The following is an 18,022-nucleotide window of genomic DNA, read 5'->3' on the forward strand; positions in this document are numbered from 1 at the left end:
ACTTAAAGCTGAAGCAGGATGCTTAGACTTTTGGGTTGGAGCTTTTAACAAGTCAGGAGAAAGCAGATTTTTGGTGGTAGTTCAATATTAACTGCCTATACAGTGATCATTCCAATTTTTCCATTATTTGCCCAGGGCCTTTGTAAAGAATTTCCAGTTCTTGCTTGTATTACTGTTGCAGTGCAGGGTGGGGAAACTGCCAATTAACATCTGGTTTTTAATGATCTTACTCTGTGCAGTCCCTACTGAGACCATCTTGGTACCTGTTCCAGTGCTACAGTGTGGTGTTCATGTTCACAGAACAAAAGTGCAGTGGTGTTTTGTTCAATTATTTTGCTTCCTAACTGATTAATTCACTGTGTCCTTGAGAGGAGGCAGCTTTGGACTGGAAAATGTGAAATGCAAACAGGTGCTTTAAAAATTTGCAGTATTGTCAAGTAAAATTCGTTATGCTGTGAGAGCCTGGCTTTCTTGGTAACTTTAGATTGGCTATTGAAAAACCATTAATTCTTTCCAGAAGGTGGTCTTGCTACTGGCACTTGGGAGAAACTTTGCCTTTTCTTGGGAATCAGAGGATTAATGGAAGATGTGGCTGTGTAACAAGAGTTTAACCTTTTCTTGGTAAGGTGAATAGTTTCTATGCTCTGTAGTTTCACTTATAGTTTGTCTGTTTTCTGATTTGCAGCATATGGCCCTGGCTGATTTCTCTTCTAAACAGCTTCCAGCCTCATGAAGAAGATCTATCCAATAATAATGGTAAGGATGATTTTAGGTTGTGCTGTAAAAAAACTGGGAACAGTCCATGGGTTTTCATCTGACATTAAGGGGAACTGCAGTTGAAGAGCAAATAGGGATCACCTTGTGTTCTGGTTTCAGTACATAAGAATACTTTGCAAATGCTGCTTCCTTGCACCAAGAGTTTGCTCTGCTTGTAATTTCTGAGCTCCTTGGGTTGCAAGGTGTACCAGTACAACTAAGCATGTTTAGTAAAGGCTTTGTTTTGTATAATGACCTTGCTGAGGTACCTACTTGGTGTTGTCCTGAATGTGTTCATGCTTTCCTTATGCTGTTTGCTGTCTGTTCACCAGCAACCCCCCTTCCAGAAGAATTTGAGCTGCAAGGATTCTTGGCTCTGAGGCCCTCATTCAGGTGGGTGACAGCTGAAGGAAACTCTGCTCTTGCTGATGTCACTATTCTGGTAGACATTGACCTCTACAATGTCTTATTTTGTGTATGCTTAGTGCTGGACGGATTGGTGTAGATATCTTTTCATAAGAACTGTAATAGGCAGCACAGGACTTGAGTACAGAGTGAGTAAATCTTCAGTAAAACTCTGGGAAAAGTCAGGAGCTTATGATATTGATTATGAATTTTTTGTTTTTCTTCTGTAAACTGATAAAATTAATACTGTTTTTACTGTGTCCCTGTACCAAACATCATACACAAATGCTGACAATATTCACTCAACTATTTTTGTGATTCTCAATTATCACAGAGACGAGATATCTTCTTAAAAAAAAAAAAAAAACAACAAAAACAAACAAAAAAAAAAAAAAACAAAACCCAAACCCAAACTTCTTGAAGTCAGAAGCTGGAAGAGGGTGGATTTGGGTTAGACATAAGGAAGAAATTCTTTAGTGTGAGGGTGGTAAGACACTGGAACAGGTACAGAGGGGTTGGAACTAGATGATCTCTAAGGTCCCTTCTTACTGAAATTGCACTGTGATTCTTTGATGTAGATGCACACTGTGTCTGTAAACCCAGCATCCACGACTGTCATGTATTGAATAATACCTGCTGAAATTGCACAGCTTGTAATAGAGTGATGCTGACCCAGCTGTGTTTCTAAAGAAAAAAAGCTGTTGCACAGGCTGTCTTATTAATATCATTCTCTCTCCTATATCAACACTAGGAACTTGGATTTTTCTAAAGGCCACCAGGCAATTACAGGAGACAGGGAAGGGCAGCAGCGTCGGATACGGGAGCAGCGTCTGATCTTCACAGGCAAATGGATTGCTGATAACCAGCCCAGGTAACTGCAAAGCTGCATCTGGGCCTTTCAGTTGCAGGTGTAAGATGAGGTAGCACAGGTGCCAGAGCTGTATTTTTCTCCTTATTTGGCACTGCAGTTAGGTATAAAGTGAACACAAGATGCTGACGGTGCTGATAATGTGTTCTCTGGGCCATCACTTAATTGACTAATTATGACAGGGAAGTGTTTGGAGTAATGCAGCATGTCTGATGAGGCTTTCTTAGTGATACTGCAGCACAGCTAAGTGGAAATGGTATTTGAAATGGTAGCAAGAGTCTTTGCAGGTGAGCTGATGTCATGGATGGTAGAGAATGCCCTTAGCTGAGAGATGTAACATCTTATTGCTGGGGTGAAGAGGTGCTGGGTGCATATGATGACTTGGGTAATTTGGGGGTGGGTTACCCTGTAAAAAGCTCTGCCTACTTGCTTTTCAATTCCTTTCTGTCTGCTTTTGTTTTTCAGGTTGATTCAGTGTGAAAATGAGGTGGGAAAGCTGTTGTTTTTGACAGAAATCCCGGAATTATTGCTGGAGGACCCAAGTGAAGCCAAAGAGAGTCTTGCCTTGCAGGAAGCATCTGTTGCAGAGCTGCTGTCTGCTGATGGGAGCCCTGGACTCAAATCAGTTCTGTCCTCTGGCAGGAGCCTCAACAGCAACTGTGATGCAGGAGAAAAACCGATGGTCACGTTCAAAGAGAACATCAAACCACGGGAACTGAACAGAGAGCAAGGGCGAATCTATCCCCCTAAGGATGTAGGCAGGGAAAGAAGGGACTATAGCAAAGGAATAGTAGCCAATAAGACTGATGGGAAGAAGGATACCAATAAAAGAAAGAATGAGATCAAGAAATGCAGCTTGGATAAGATACAGGAAGCAGGAAAGCAGAACGTGGCAGTTCAGGTAAGCCTTTAGATCAAAGGGATGCTGTGGCATAAACAGCACCATGTTTCTGTCAGGGCTGTCATGGCTTGTGAAGGGTACAGTAGAATTGAGGTCTCCTGGTGGGTCCTGCAGGTGCAGATAATACATGCATAAAAGAGAACCATCTGTCCAGGTATTAGCAATCTTTGGGTCTGTGCCTTTTCCCTGATTCTGTCGATTTGTTGAGGAGGAAAAAATACTCAGCAATGAAAGGAGATTTTACTGTATGCTTGAGGTAGTTAAAAACCAGCTTCTACCTGTTGTTCCACAAATTACTGAGGCTAGCAATGCAGTTCTGATGGACAGGTTGTAGTCATGCTCTTACCTGTGCTGCAGTCTGTTGTGAAGGAACTGAGTTCTCTGCATTTTGGGTTCAATTCTCTGGTGCATATTCAATAAATTAAACAGATCGCAAAACCCACCCAATTGTAGAATAAGATCCTTCATACTGTGTGTGCAATCAGGTGGCCCTCTGTGGAAGAGAGGAAAGCCACACTGCACTTACACCCTTGCTTGCTCAGAATTGCTGGTTTTCATTTTAGCAGCTCTTTTCTTAGTCATCTTTTTGAGGCATGCTTTTTGAGGCTTTTTTCCTCTGTTTCTGGGAGCACTGTGTGCAGAAATGCTCACCTTGTAAGTGGATAGTGAATTTGCTGGCCTGGCTTCCACTGAGTGGTAATAAATATGAGTGTAGAGTTTCAGGATTGATCTGATCTGTATCTGGATACTTTGCCTGCATCTCAGGTCATTCTTTGACATCTGGAGGCATTTCGTGATAGTAATGGAGACTCTTATTTCCGTAGAGAAAATGTCAGTTCTTCACCATTCTTGCATTATTTCCTAATGCACTTTTAACTCCCTTGCCTGAGTGGAAGCCTATTACAGCTTCCCAGGACAGATCTGCAGAATAACTTATGCCTCACTCTTTGCAGCAGCTCTGAAGTCTTGGGTAATTGAGGTCTCTTTTTCCTGGCCCAGACAAACCAGCTCTTCCAGTCTTTCTGGTGTGTGGTGTTGGGACCCTTGGATCATTCTTCTGGTTCTTGTGATTATTTACTACTAAACATCATTGTTATGAAAGGGAAGATCTGAGCTGGCAGTGCTGTGCAGTTGGTTTTGTAAGGGGTCCTGCCAAGGGGAGTAAAAGCAAGAAACCTACAGAAACCACGTGGCACTTGTTCATGAGTTACCAAACAAGAATCTGGTATCTGAAAAACAACTTAGGCGAGTTAGAATAGCAGATTTTTGAAGTATTTGTTAAATGGGTCTGGAATATGGTTGCAAGACTGAGGACAACTCCCAGTTTCAGTGTTAGTTCCCCTGTCTTGCAAATGGAGTACATGAGGCAAATAAAACCTGCCAGATCTCCTGTAAATTGTGTATAATTCTGTGGATAGGGAGGATATTTTAATTTGAACCCAGCTTAATTATCAGAAAATTGCTTGTCTTAGTCTTGAGAGAACAAACCCAAAAAAACCTAATTTCAAATCCAAGTAGAGTGGAATCTGTTCTGATGCGTTGCTCACTTTTCAGCTGTTGTTGAATAGAAATTATTTTTGACTTTTCAATTCTATCAGCTGTATTTGTTATGGCAACTATTACAGTGAAATGCATTTTGTCTTGTATAGTTTGGTGGAGTTGCTTACCCAGACCTCCTCCAGGGAGGGAGGTTTGCTTGCCCTGACTGAGGAGGAATCAGTGGAGGTTTTGCACTGACTGGTGGTCTGTTAGCACTCTGCTTTGGCCTTCCTTGAAAATTCAGGCTTTATCTTGTCGATAGCTCATTGCCTTCCAAAGCTGAAATGCTGCAGATGTTGCAACAAAATAGTTTTTTAGATAATACACAGAAATAATTAGTCCTGTTTTGCAGAGAAGTGGAAAACTTGCATGCTTGGACAGGATGATGAGGATGTGATAGAGGCTGAATCTCTCTGCTTTTCAGTGAAAATAACACTTGGTGCTGAGGTGCTCCATGCAGATTTGCTCAAGGTGTAATGAACTTTTTAGGTGCCTGTGATGAAATGGGGTCTCTCCCAGACACCCTGTGGGAGCCCTCAGGACCACCAGGGGAGCAGAGATTGATGGTGTTGACACTTGGGAAGGGAGGCCAAGTAGAAGGAAGGAAGCAACTGAAATTTGTCTGTCTTGATGAATCAATTTTAGTGATTAGCTTTTAAGATGAAGTGTAAATCATGGGAGGGGAGGGATTATGACAGACTAGAGCTTGTGTTTTCAAATCCCAGTGGCAGAAAGAGTCTTCTGAGTTCTCCAACATTGATGTAAAAGTATAATTTACATCATTTACACTGATGTAGAAATGTGCAGCTTTCTTTTAGGATTTTTGGATAACAAAAATGTTTGGTTCATTGTGGGTTAAAAAGGGACAGCACAATGTAAGTTGAATTGATAGAATGTGAGGAAGGATGAAGGTGGGCAGTGAAGTGATGCAGCATGAGCATCCTTCATGTTGCTTAGCATCAGCCAGACCTTGAGGTGGAGTTCCTTCATGATTTCTAGTGTGAGATCAAAAATAGGCCCAAACCTTCCACTCTTACAATCTACTTCCTAAATTAAATAAAAAAATAAACCTCACTCCCATAGTTTCTTAAAGGGGAAAATCTGAATTATTTGAAAAAGAACTTAAAGCGTTTGGATGCACCTACTCCCTTACCACTGTATTTTGCCATAGAAGCCTCTAACACTTGTTAACTCAGCAATACTAAATGTTGAAATAAATCCTACACCTTTTGGTTTGTTTGGTTTGGATTTTTTTTCATTTGATTCCTTTCTTTCATTCACCTTTGAAGCGTGAGGTCTGCTCTTGGGCCCTTTCTGTATTGCCCAGGTTCCTTGCTTGTTGTTTTTTTCCTGCCTGCTCCATCTTGCATTCCAGGCAGTTCTGCTGAGCTGAACAAAAAGGGAAAGTAGTCTTCCCCTCTGTCTTCCTCCAGGAAGACCCAGACTGCAGCAGACTCAGAATCAGGTAAACGTTCCATTCCATTCTTCTCTTCCTTATACTGGTGCACCTCTTTTAACAGAAAATCCCAATAAACTGAAAAAGGTTAAAGCACTTCTGCTGTATGCTCTAGGTCAGGATTTTCATGGTATGGGCAGCTGTATCACTGTGTGGATTAGGCTGACAGAGTTCCCTAGGGAGAACATGGTAGGGTTTAAGGTGCTGTGCATGTAAGCAGCATGAGTTAGATTGCAGCAGTGCCCCAGGAGAAGTGTAAAAGCATCTGCACTTTTTGTTTTTATGGCACTGCAACTGAGGACAGGCAGGGCAACCTGCTGAAGGTCACTGAGGAGGCAACTGGGTTCCTCTGTTCCAAACTTCTCCCAGTTCCTTAGGGAAGTAATCTCACAGACAGTCTGGGAGTTTGATTTTTTTCTTGCTTGAGAAGTAATGAGTTATATGGGTAGTTAGAGAAAAAGTTGCCAAATTTTTTCTTACTTTCTTTTTCATTAGGTGAAATCCCAGACAGATATGAGGAAGACTCCAGTGTCTGAAGCCAGGAAAACACCTGTAACTCAGACTCCAAGCCAGGCCAGCAGTTCTCAGTTCATCCCCATTCATCATCCAGGAGCCTTCCCTCCACTTCCTAGCCGGCCAGGTAATTTGCATCATTCTTTTGAAGTGTGCTTTACTGTTGTCTGCAAAGAAAACCCTGTAGTGCTGGTTGTTACAGCCTCTGAATTAGTGACTGTGCATTCTCATGTTGAGAATTTTACAAAGCAGAACTCTTTAACAAAATAAATAACATTCCTTTATGCTTTGGGATCAAGGTGTGCCATAAAATCTGGCATCTTCCTTCCTTTGGTTAGCTAGGGGGAGATCAAGGAACTTCACAGTAGGCTGCTTCTGTAGTTTGTCATAACACAGAAGTCTTCTTGTCTTCTGCTGTCTTGGGAGGAAACACTCCCTGTGCTTAGGACACCATTACAAAGGATCAGTCACAACACTTTTCTTTAAAGCTCACTTTCTTTTGTAGCCTTGCTCGTGTTTCTAATTGTAATTTGTGTGGTCATATTTGCTGTTGTTTCTGTGTTGCTCCATTTTGTTGTGGAGTGTTCCTGTCATACCTTGCTGTCTGTGTTTCCTCACTAAATAGCTGGAAGATGGATCTTCCTGGCAGCAGTTTGGTGTAGCTGCTCAATGTAAGACAGAAGGATGTCTTCCCTGTCCCAAAATCAGCATAAAACCTGACCTTAGAGACCCAGAATTAAAGCCTGCCTTCCAAACCTGGCTTTTCATTGTGAACTAGAGGAAAGAAATGGATCCTGCAGATATGGAGATTTCTTTGCTTATATATATAAATCTGTGTCTAAATTAATCCTGAAACTGGTGATCCTCTGGGAGGAGGTGGTAGACTTACTGATGGCTTCTCTCCAAAAGTTTAGTCCCTTCCCTGCAGGGAAGGAACAGACTTTGGTATTTCCTGTCCTTGTAGTCTAAATGAGCAAAATGGGAATAAACCCTGAACAACCAAAACCTCACACTACATCTTGTCTTGAGGGAGCTCCCTGCTTTGCCCCATTTTGATTAAAAGTGCTTTTCTTATCTTTGCCAGGGTTTCCACCTCCAACCTACGTTGTCCCTCCTCCTGTGGCTTTCTCCATGAGCACGGGGTACACCTTCCCAGGTGGTGTTTCTGTCCCAGGAACCTTCCTCCAGCCCACAGCTCACTCACCTGCAGGAAACCAGGTGCAAGGTGGGAAACAGTCCCACATTCCTTACAGCCAGCAAAGGCCCTCTGGACCAGGGCCAATGACCCAGGGACCTCAGCAAACACCACCTCCTTCCCAGCAAGCCCTCTCATCTCTACCAGCTCAGGCAACAGCACAGTCCACAAGCCAGTTACAGGTCCAAGCTCTGGCCCAGAAACAGCAGCAACAGTCCCCTACAAAAGCTGTGCAGGGCCTGGGGAAAAGCCCACCACACCACTCCGGATTCCAGCAGGTAAACTTGACAATGTGCTAAGGTTCATTTCAAAATACAGAAGCAAAGGTTGGTTTGGCTTGGAAGGACCTTAAAGATCACCTAGTTCCATGTGCAGGGACACCTCCCACTAGAGGAGGCTGCTCCAAGCCCCATCCATCCTGACTTTGGAACATTTCCAGGGATGGGGCAGCCACAGCTTCTCTGGGCAACCTGTTCCAGTGTCTCACCACTGTGACAGCAAAGAATTTTTTTCCTACTGTCTCCTCTAAATCTCCCTTCTCAAGAGGAAACCATTTCCCCTTGTCCTGTAACTCCATGCCCTTGTAAAAGGTCCTTTTCCAGCTTTCCTGCAGCCTCTTCAGGTACTGTAAGGTGCTCTAAGGTCTCCCTGGAGCATTCTCCAGGCTGAACAACCCCAACTTTCTGTGGTCCTGGTTCCCACCCTGATCTTTCCACTGTGAGTTTGGTGTTCCCCAACTCTCTCAGCCTGTCTCCAGAGCAGGGGTGCTCCAGCCCTGTGCATCTTAGTGACCTCCTCTGAACTCTCTCCAGCAAGTCCAAACTAACTGGATTACTTATTAAAAACTGCCCTTCAAAACGTTATGACCTGTGAACTTCTGGGAAAATGTGAAAAAAAAGCTGAGGTTTAGTGACTATGGAAGTAGAATTATCTGAGATGAAAGTATCTCATGGAATTTGTGTGTTGTTAATAAATAAAATATGAAGGTGGTATTTCTGATCAGGTATTTCTTTCATGGGTCTTTCTGGTTGTGTAATACTCTAGGGAGTATTAGATGCCTGTCAGAAGAGTGAATTTTGGTGAATAACACAGCAAATCAGAATGTTTGTGGAGTGGCTTAGCACACGTGAGCCAGACTGACAATTTGAATGGAGTTAGGCATTCAATGAATGTTATTAATTGTTCATAATTGCCTCAGTATCCCCAGACAGACTCATCAAAGCAGCTCTGGAACCCACCTCAAGTCCAAGGCTCTCTGGGGAAGATCATGCCTGTAAAGCAGTCCTATTACCTGCAGTCCCAGGACCCTCTCAAACTATTTGAACAGTCCTTACAGCCTCCCATGATGCAACAGCAACCTCTGGAGAAAAAAATGAAGCCTTTCCCAATGGAGCCATATAACCAGAACCCCTCAGAAGTCAAGGTGCCAGAATATTACTGGGACTCTTCCTATGGCATGGCTGACAGCAGGGTGATGGCCCAGCAGCCAAACATGGACCGACGGGGAAAACGGCAAGGAGTCTTCCGCCCAGAGCAGGATGCTGTCTCCAGGATGACCTTTGAGGTAAAAATCTGTCTTTCTGACAACCTGAGGCCATTTCCCCCATTCAGGAATACCCTCTGGCCCCAAGCAGGCCAACAGGAGACATTAAATAGGGAGCTGGGTGTCAGTAAACGGGGCTCCAGCAAACACTGGTAGATTTGCTGCTTTAGTTTGGTTGTCTTGTTTTCTTCTCTCTTGAAGGCTTGGTTTCAAGGAGGTGTAAATAAGTCTGGATTGGTGTAGATGTCACACTGATCTCTGCCCTGTGTCAGGTCATGGCAGCTGGTAGTTTTGGGGAAAATTTTTGCCTGGCAGCTGATGGAAGCCATAAAAGCCATCCAAAAAATTGCAGTTATATGATTACCCTTCAAGATGAACTCTTAATAGCCATGTAGCATTGTGAGTGTCTGGCTGAGGCTCCAGTAGTCAGGTTGGAGCTGGGGATTGGTATGGTAGGAGCCATGTTGTATTGGATGATGTTCGGTTGGTTTTCCTGCAAATCCCACCATGCCATGAGAGCACTGAATGACTTCCTTGCTTCCCACTTGCACTAAGGGAATACTCTGCTTCTGCTCATGCAGTGGTACTTGGTGTTGCAGTTTGTAAAACCTGCAGTCTTTGCTATTTATTAACAGTCCTGGAGTTGTCTGCAAGAGCTTTTGGTGATGGAAACTTAAGCAGAGGCTTCTTGAAACCTCTATAACTGCACCCAGGGTTTTCAGGAGGTCAGCTCAGATCACTTGGCTTTATTCTTCAGAGACAAAAAGCAGGCAACCTACAGGAGTCTGCCTCTGCTCTCATGTATGGTTGTGGTTTTTAGATGGGACAGGCTCAAAGCCTTCTTCTCATTCCTAGAAGGGAAGCCTTGCCTGGATGCAAGCGTGGTGCAGTATGGGCAGAAGCTGTGTCTGTGGTATTTGTGTTTTCAGTGTCTCACAAAATTTGATACGTCAGGTTTGCCTGGCACATCACAGGGCTTTTTGGCCCTGTGGTCATTTGGCATAGGAGCCATTAGCAGGGGAAATAAGTCTCATGGGATTTAGAATCCACAAATAGAGGAGGGAAGAAGATGCAAACTGAATTCTGCTTGAAACCTAAATTACCCACAGGTCAGCTGTAGGAGAATAATTGTTAGATTTCATGTTCCTTGTCCTTGAATGAGAAAACAGGTTCAGTGTTTGGCATGGGTGCAATGGGAAGCCCACAATCCACTAAAAGTAGCTGCCCATCCCTGCTCTCTTCCCAGGACATGCAGGGCCACGTGGCTGGTTATGTTTTCTGCTCAGCACTTTCTCTGCACCTTGACACTTCCTTGCCACCTCCCACCCCTGCATGCTGCTTTCTACCTTTCTTTCCTCTTGCTATTTTATCCTGCACTGCTTGGACTCTCCTTGCCCTCTCTTGCTGTTCTCTTTTCTGCCTTCTGTTGTCTCACTGTGCTCATTTCTGTCACTAGGACCCCAAGAGCTCCCCTCTGCTTCCTCCGGACCTGTTAAAGAGTCTGGCTGCCTTGGAGGAGGAGGAAGAGCTGATTTTCTCTAATCCTCCTGATCTTTACCCAGCTCTGCTGGGGCCTCTCGCCTCTCTTCCTGGACGAAGCCTCTTTGTATGTATTTGATGTATTTCTGCTCCTTCTCACTCTTAACTGGCATCTCTCTCTTCTCTGAAATGATAAGAAATGTGAAATTCCTTTCTCTCCCCCATCCCTCCTCTCTACTTCCCTGCCTCACCCTTGAGCTAAGCTTCCTGCAAGAGCTCAGACCAGCTGTAGGCCCACAGTGAAGCACTCAGATCGAAGCCAGGACTGCTGATTTGTTAAGAAATCACTTAGAGGGGTTTTCTTAAAAGTTCAGTCCTTGGGAGGGATGCTTGTGCATCCTGTAATGCACTTGAGTCTTCTGCAGTTGGATGGACTCAGCAGTAAGGGGAGCACAGATTCAACTCTGGGAAGTCATCAGAAATGTGGTTTGTTATAATCTACATATAAAAATTACAGAAAGACAGGGAGGAAGCTGCCCTACTGAATGCTGAAGAGATTGTAAAAGGCAGGATGACTGTGGGAAAAAATTGTAAGCAGCTGGCTAAATAATCAGTATTTCCTGTACAAATAGTCATTTTTGATAGGCTGAGAGTGACTTCCGTCCACATTTGTGAATTAAAATCTTCCTAGTTCAATAGCTGGAGCATCTTAGAGCTGCTGAATTTGTAAATTGCCTCTAAAGATGCAATGTGCCTTTCTAGGATGGCTGCAAGCATATTCATTAAATACTATTTCAGATTTGCACCAGTACCAAAGAAGAGTTATTTGTGACTCTCCTCAAAATCTCTGGTTCCAAGTCAATTCCTCCTTTTACATATTTTACATACTATCCTAAGGAACCAGTGGCAAAATAGATACCCATTTCTGTCTCATTTTAGATATCTTTGTGAAGGAATTAATAGCTGCTTCTTCAGCAGTTTCCTTTGAAGCTCTTAGAGTTGATGTCTGCTGACAAATGGAAGGAAGTTCTTCTCTTTGCAGGCTGTGTGGATGTGAAAAATGTGGATTTTGTCTGCCTTTTAAACTACGTTTTCAACATAATGAGCTGCTAGATTTTCAAAGTGACAAGTTAGGAACCTCTTGACAAGAAAATGAGCCTGTTTGTCTGAAGTTTAGAGGATAAAAGCAAAGCTATTCCAGATATTGAGACCATGTTAAAGAGAGAGGGATGCTAATTCATGTTTTGTTGTTCGAACAACTAATTCAAAAAAACACAATATGCTGAGCTGGTGTGACTGCAGGAAGGCTGTTATTTGGAACAAGGCTACAACTTTCTTTGTGAATCATGCCCAGGTTTCAGTAAGTCTGTGGCTCAGAGATCCTGGACATCATCTGAATTTGGTGATGTTCCTTGTCTACCAGCTGAGGCTTCATTTTGGTTTGTTTCATGCACAGATGATTAACTTACCCAATTTCTTCCCTAAATAGGCTTGTTTCAGACACACTAATTTGTCATAGTATTGACACTACTGATCTCCTGTATTTGTTAGTTTGCTCCCCCAGTCCTCCAAGGTGCTGAAGCTAAAATGCAACAAAGATTTTAAATGTGACCAAAACCTTTAAATGTGACCAAACTTGGCGGTTTCTGATTGTGTGCTTTCCTCTTGCTCTTTTTCCCCTTTTGGTTTCTTCAGAAGTCCCTGTTGGAAAAACCATCAGAACTGATGTCTCAGTCATCATCTTTCCTGTCCCTTAGTGGCTTTTCTCTTAATCAGGTAAGTGAGGACCAGAGCCTACAGCATTGAACTAAGTCATGGGGCAGAAATATGGTAATATCCTTTAGTTCAAAGCAGTGGGAAACCAGAAAGAAATCCATATGCCTAACTTGATAATCAGTGAGATTATCTTTGCCTTTATCAGTTGTCTTCACACCTAATTCATCCTAGCTGTAGTTCTGCAGTCTGACTGTAGAATCCTGTTGTATTCATGGGCTCTCAGTAGAACACTGTTCTATTAGGTTACTGTTCCTGAGCAAGGGATTGCCTGTTCTCTTCCAAAGAACTGAGCAGTATCTAAATCCAGTTTTTGTGGATGCTGCTCCCACTACATCAGGTTGCTTAAGGCTCCATGAACCTGGCCTTGAACACCTCCAGGGAGGAGGCAGCCACAACTTCCTTGGGAAACCTCTTCCAGTGTCTCACCAGCCTCACAGGAAAGAATTTTTTTCATAATGTCTACCCTGAATCTCCCCTCCCTGAGTTTTGTCTTCAGTCTTTGAGATATAAAGGATTTCCCCCTGTCCAGACACCTGTGTCAAGGGCCCCACCCCAGCTTCCTTGTAGGCCCCCTTCAGGTATTGGAAAGTTGCTGTAAGGTCACCTTGGAGCCTCCTCTTTTCTAGGCTGAAATGGACTTCATGGTAAATAAAATTATCAAAGAGGAGGGGGTTGAGGTGTGAAAATAAATTAGGAAAATATTCTGATCTGTAATTCTCAGTGTTTGAAGTACATGCAATATCTAAACCTCTTTCTTTTTTTTCCCTCAGGAAAGATATCCAAATAACAGCATGTTCAATGAGGTATATGGGAAAAACATGAATACCAGCACAAAACCAGAAGTCACCCCTTCAGTTGCCCATCAGGAGACTTCACTGTATTCTCTCTTTGAAGGGACTCCGTGGTCTCCATCCCTTCCAGCCAGCTCAGGTAACCCTGCTATGCTTTTGCTTGTGTCAAAAGATATAAGAGGATTTGAGTTAATTCTGAACCTCCTGAAAGTTAAATGTAACTAGGAATGAAAAACTTTGTTTGAAAAGTTGTCTGAAGGTTTGTTTTGCTTAGAAATATTAGGAAGATTTCTTAGAAATATTTCTGATATCTCAGAAATACAAAGGCATTCTGTAATTTAATATAGTGTGAGAGCCTGGATTTTAATTTAGGTAGTTGAGCAGGATAAAAATTGAATATGTTTAGTCCTGACATCTCTCTAAGGTAGATTCCTAATAAGCATAAGGTGGATTCCTAAAAAGAATTTGGGAGTAGGGCTTTAAGTCAAACATCTGTGTACTTTGTGTTACTTCTTTTCATGAATTTCATAGTGTAGATAGTAGAAAGAAAAAGAAAATTTAAAACTGAGGAGTATGAAGGAAAACATGAGTAGGATTTTTTGGTGGGTTTTGTTAAGTAGCCAAAAAGCAAGCCAGCTTTTCCCTTAGTATTTACTTTAAGGGCATAAGACATGATTTTAGTCTCACTAAAATAATCCAGAAGAGCATGAAAGGGGGAATAATTAGCAGAGTCCACCAGCTAGGTGGACTTTAACATCTGTACCAGATCAGATTTCTGGTTACACTGAGATTTTTGTAACCCCCCAAGAATCACTGCTGTGGGTACAAAGGAAGGAGCTGGGCAGTGCTTTTACGTGGGCGGGATTTATGGCTTGCATGGTTTCAGCTTTCTCTCCCTTCACATCCTCATTGTAGTTTCCTGCCATCCTGCTCTGCTGGACTGCCTCCAGGCATTGTTCTTTCCTGCCTGCAGATAGGATTTTCCATGCTCAATCTCCTTTTTTACTCAGTTTTGGATTCTGGTCTGAGTTGCTTTAAAACTCGCAGAGGTGTAAAATATTCACTGACTTGAGAGTTCAAGTTGTGAACTTTAAATCTCTTCAAGGTCTAATGCCTTTGGTTTATTGGCTTGTCAAGCATGGAGTCAGAATTTTTTTTTCCCATTTTGAGCCAAGTTCTTCAAGAAACACAGAACTAGCTTTGGCCATTCCTCTTGAAGTTTCCTGTTTTTTTTGTTTCATGGGAAGCGTGTGTACATTAAAACAGTCATTCCATTCTTGTATAGCTTAAAAAAATTTCACTCAGAACTTAAGCATTACTCTCATGTAATGGAGAGATTAAAAACTGCCCTTCAGACCTGGAGAAAACTCTGCTGGCAGAATTCTCAGCAGCACTGAGAAATAAAAAATTGGGAGGCACATGCCATTTCTGTTGACCTTTTTTATTTCTTGCCTTGTAATCACTAGATCACTCGACACCAGCCAGCCAGTCTCCTCACTCCTCCAACCCCAGCAGCTTGCCAAGCTCCCCTCCAACCCATAACCACAACTCTGTTCCCTTTTCCAACTTTGGACCTATTGGGACTCTGGACAACAGAGACAGAAGAGTTGCAGACCGCTGGAAAACGGATAAGCCAGGCAAGTGCTGGGTTGAATGGAGCCAGTTCTTGGGTTTTTTCATGACTCTTTTGCAATGTTACTTTGAACTTGACTTTTTCCTGTTTTAGCAATGGGAGGGTTTGGTCTGGACTACCTCCCAGTGACATCCTCATCTTCGGAGAGCAGCTGGCACCAGACCAGTGCTCCCAGTGGCACTTGGGCAGCCCAAGGTCCCTCTGCTATTGAGGACTCCTCTGCTGTGCTTATGGAGAGCCTGAAGGTACGTTGGGCTGAACTGGGTTCCTGTCTGCAGGGCCAGAAGATCCAGTGATGGGGTTTAGCCTATTGCAAGAGTCAAAGAGGTCAGTCAGAAAGGTTTTTCCTGCAGATTCACTTGTGCAGGCAGCGTGGGAGGCGTGACTGGCACTGGAAGATGTCACAGTTTGCCAGTTCTTGCTGTTCTAGAATATTTTGCGGAACAAGACCGAGCTGGCAGAACTGGAAGAAATGATAACATTTGCTTTGATTAGTCCTAAAATTAGTAATCGTTAAGGTGGGATGAATTTTTATGGTAACAAGGACTCAGAGGAGGAGGAGAAGCTTCTTCCTGGGAGCCTCTTTTTAAAAGGGCACCTTTGAAGTCTGGAAAACTTTCATGATAGGCCAGGTGTGAGTGATAAAGCAAGAGTATAGAAAACTTTCTCATCAGTGAGGGGGGGGGCTGTGTCATGCCAGGAGGTGCTAGTGTTGGCTGTTTGTTTTTAGTCCATCTGGTCCAGTTCCATGATGCACCCTGGACCTTCAGCCCTGGAGCAGCTGTTAATGCAGCAGAAGCAGAAGCAGCAACGTGGGCACGGCACCATGAATCCGCCGCATTGAGACAGAGGTGGCAACCTTCACAGAGGCTCCATAAACATGGCATGTTGGGTTTGCAGGACTGGCCCACACGGTCCTGTGCAGGTGGCAGCCCTCTCTTCTGTTCTTTGTTATCAGGAGGGCGTAAGTGCTCCACCGACCCACTGAGCGTGCACAAAAAAAAAAGTCTGCAGTGCAAGAAAAACTTCAGGAACTCTCCCATCCCCAGGCCCTCTGGAGGGAGAGGGGAACTGCTGCTTGTCTCACTCAGTAACTGATACCACCGCCTCTCACCTTCTCCATTGTGCATGTCCCCAGCCACATGGGAAGCAAAAAAAGCTGAGAACCAAGGGCAGATGGGAGAAGCCAATGAGGACTTCTCAATCCTGTTCCTCTCTTTTTGGGGAGATAAAATAGGAATCGGTTAATGATTGCTTCGCTGACTGAGAATGTAGTTGAAATTCCTCCTAAAACATCTTTCTTACCAGCTCAGTAGTAAGATCAGACTGAGTTCTTCTGTACACAGATGTACATCATAGTCAGTGTGTAGCAACAAAAGCCCCAGCTGCTGCTCCAGTCAGAGGTGGCTCGTGGCAAGGTGAGGCTTGATAATCCTGGGCTAGCGAAGGAGTTTCATGAAGGAGAGTCTGGCACTTGGCACCACTTCACCTTGCACCTGAAGGTTTTGGCCAGTCTGTGAGTGGGTTAGAGACTCCAATGTGAAATGCTCTCTCAGTAGCTGTTTGAGCTATAATGGGTGACATGGGGCATGGCAGCACTCTGCTGGACAAGCAAGTTAACTGCTATGGGGTTTTAAATTAAATGTTTGATTTCTGTACATTTTACTGTAGCCTAGTGGCTAGCCCCACACAGGTCAGGCTAGTCTGTGCATTCACAGCCTGACTCATTTTAATAGGCAGGTAGAAAGCTTTCAGTGGGTTTTGTTTGTTTTGGTTTTTGTTTTTTTTTTTTCTTTCTCTCTCTCCATCCTTTCATCTTCACTGGATGCTATTAGTGTCATTACTGACATGCAACATCACATAGAAAAGAATCAGGGGTCCAGAAGGACTGGGTAAAGCCAACAGTTGGCCTGGGCAGTGGGGAGTGCCTGCACCCTCCTGGGGCATGGAGCCACTCTGCAAAACCACTGCCACCCCCCTCCCCCAGCACCCCCAGCTGCAGCCCCAAACTTTTAAGTTCCAGAATGAAATTGGAAGCACCTGTGGACATTCGTGTGTCACAGCACATGGAAGAAAAGAGTAGTGCTGTTCATAGATGAAAAAGTGCAGAAGGGAAAAGGATAAGGTTTTGTTTGCTATTTATTAGGGGGAAGGAAGACTGGAAGCCTTGTTAAAGAAAAGGACAGCAGTTTTGTTAGTTTTTCCCAGGGAAGTTACTACAGAAACAATCTCAACGTCCATTTGCTGTGTTTAGCAGTAGGGTTTTGTGTGATGATTTAGGATCTCTGGAGCTGGAGGTCAGCTGCAGAGCAAAGCACACGCAGGAGCTGAAGTGACACTGGAGCCTGGGCAGCCCTAAGGAATGCAAAAAGGGAAGATGGAAGAGAGCTGAGCCCCCTCCAGGGGTAGGAGCAGCTCCCCCATCATCCTTGAGCAACATCACTGTTCTTTGTTGCATTTCAATGCTCTTGTTTCCTTTCCAAAGTCCAACGAGTGGCTTTCCCATCCAGTGGCAAGATGAACCGAGCCCCTGTGTGCTTCCCCCTTAGCCCTCCCAGTTTGTCTCTCACGCTGTGCCCTCCAGCAGCTGCCACATTCCAGTGTTTGAACCCTCCCTGACTCTTGCACCCCAGACAAGCTAACCAAGTCCCGGCAGTGCCAGGGTCCCAGCTGCACCCTTCCACTTGTGCATGAGCATCCTGCCTTGGGAACGTTTCCAACTCTGGGCTGGGACTCCCCTCCCACCCTCTGACATGCTGGGGGGAGCAAGGGAGGGGGCCCCCCAAACAGAAACTAGTTTGTGTCGTAAGCTTTTTTGTGTTTTTTGTCTGTCTGTGCAAGAACTGCAGCTGCTGAAATCAGCTTTGCCTTTAATTAAACCATGTTCTCTCCATCCAGGTCTGCGTGTCCTGTTTATTTCCTGTGTAACTTGGCTGCAGGCTTTGAAAACTTGTTCTCCAGTTCTGGAGAAGTCAGAAGAAGGTTTGAAAGCTGATTTTGAATTTTTTTTTCCTATTTGAAAGAGAATATAAATTGGAGGTTCTGGCTTGGGCTCAGTGCAGATAATTCAATTGTGGTTTGTGCAATATATTTCACCTACTGAACCAAAAGTCTGGGAGGTGAGCAGTGTGAAAAGCTCTCCCTCACTTGTAGGGAATACTTGAACT

The 18,022-nt window shown here is 43.9% G+C and overlaps 1 protein-coding gene across 5 annotated transcripts in view; it reads left to right on the forward strand.

Moving 5' to 3' along the window:
* SMG7 (SMG7 nonsense mediated mRNA decay factor) overlaps window positions 1-17,748 on the forward strand; it is a 53,870-nt gene extending 36,122 nt beyond the window's left edge. For 3 of the 5 annotated variants that reach the window (XM_071751211.1, XM_071751214.1, XM_071751213.1), the window contains 13 exons: window positions 686-756; window positions 1,089-1,149; window positions 1,913-2,032; window positions 2,495-2,930; window positions 6,421-6,565; window positions 7,523-7,911; window positions 8,832-9,197; window positions 10,633-10,782; window positions 12,351-12,431; window positions 13,202-13,361; window positions 14,689-14,859; window positions 14,949-15,100; window positions 15,586-17,748. In XM_071751211.1, coding sequence (XP_071607312.1) covers window positions 686-756; window positions 1,089-1,149; window positions 1,913-2,032; window positions 2,495-2,930; window positions 6,421-6,565; window positions 7,523-7,911; window positions 8,832-9,197; window positions 10,633-10,782; window positions 12,351-12,431; window positions 13,202-13,361; window positions 14,689-14,859; window positions 14,949-15,100; window positions 15,586-15,699 — 2,416 coding nt within the window. In that variant the 3' untranslated portion in view covers window positions 15,700-17,748. The remainder of the gene's footprint in view (window positions 1-685; window positions 757-1,088; window positions 1,150-1,912; window positions 2,033-2,494; window positions 2,931-6,420; window positions 6,566-7,522; window positions 7,912-8,831; window positions 9,198-10,632; window positions 10,783-12,350; window positions 12,432-13,201; window positions 13,362-14,688; window positions 14,860-14,948; window positions 15,101-15,585) is intronic. The other 2 variants (XM_071751215.1, XM_071751216.1) reach the window with 1 other exon arrangement.
* The last annotated feature ends 274 nt before the right edge of the window (window positions 17,749-18,022 follow it).

The sequence above is a fragment of the Heliangelus exortis genome, chromosome 8 (assembly GCF_036169615.1).
Source record: "Heliangelus exortis chromosome 8, bHelExo1.hap1, whole genome shotgun sequence".
NCBI classification, from domain to species: domain Eukaryota; kingdom Metazoa; phylum Chordata; class Aves; order Apodiformes; family Trochilidae; genus Heliangelus; species Heliangelus exortis.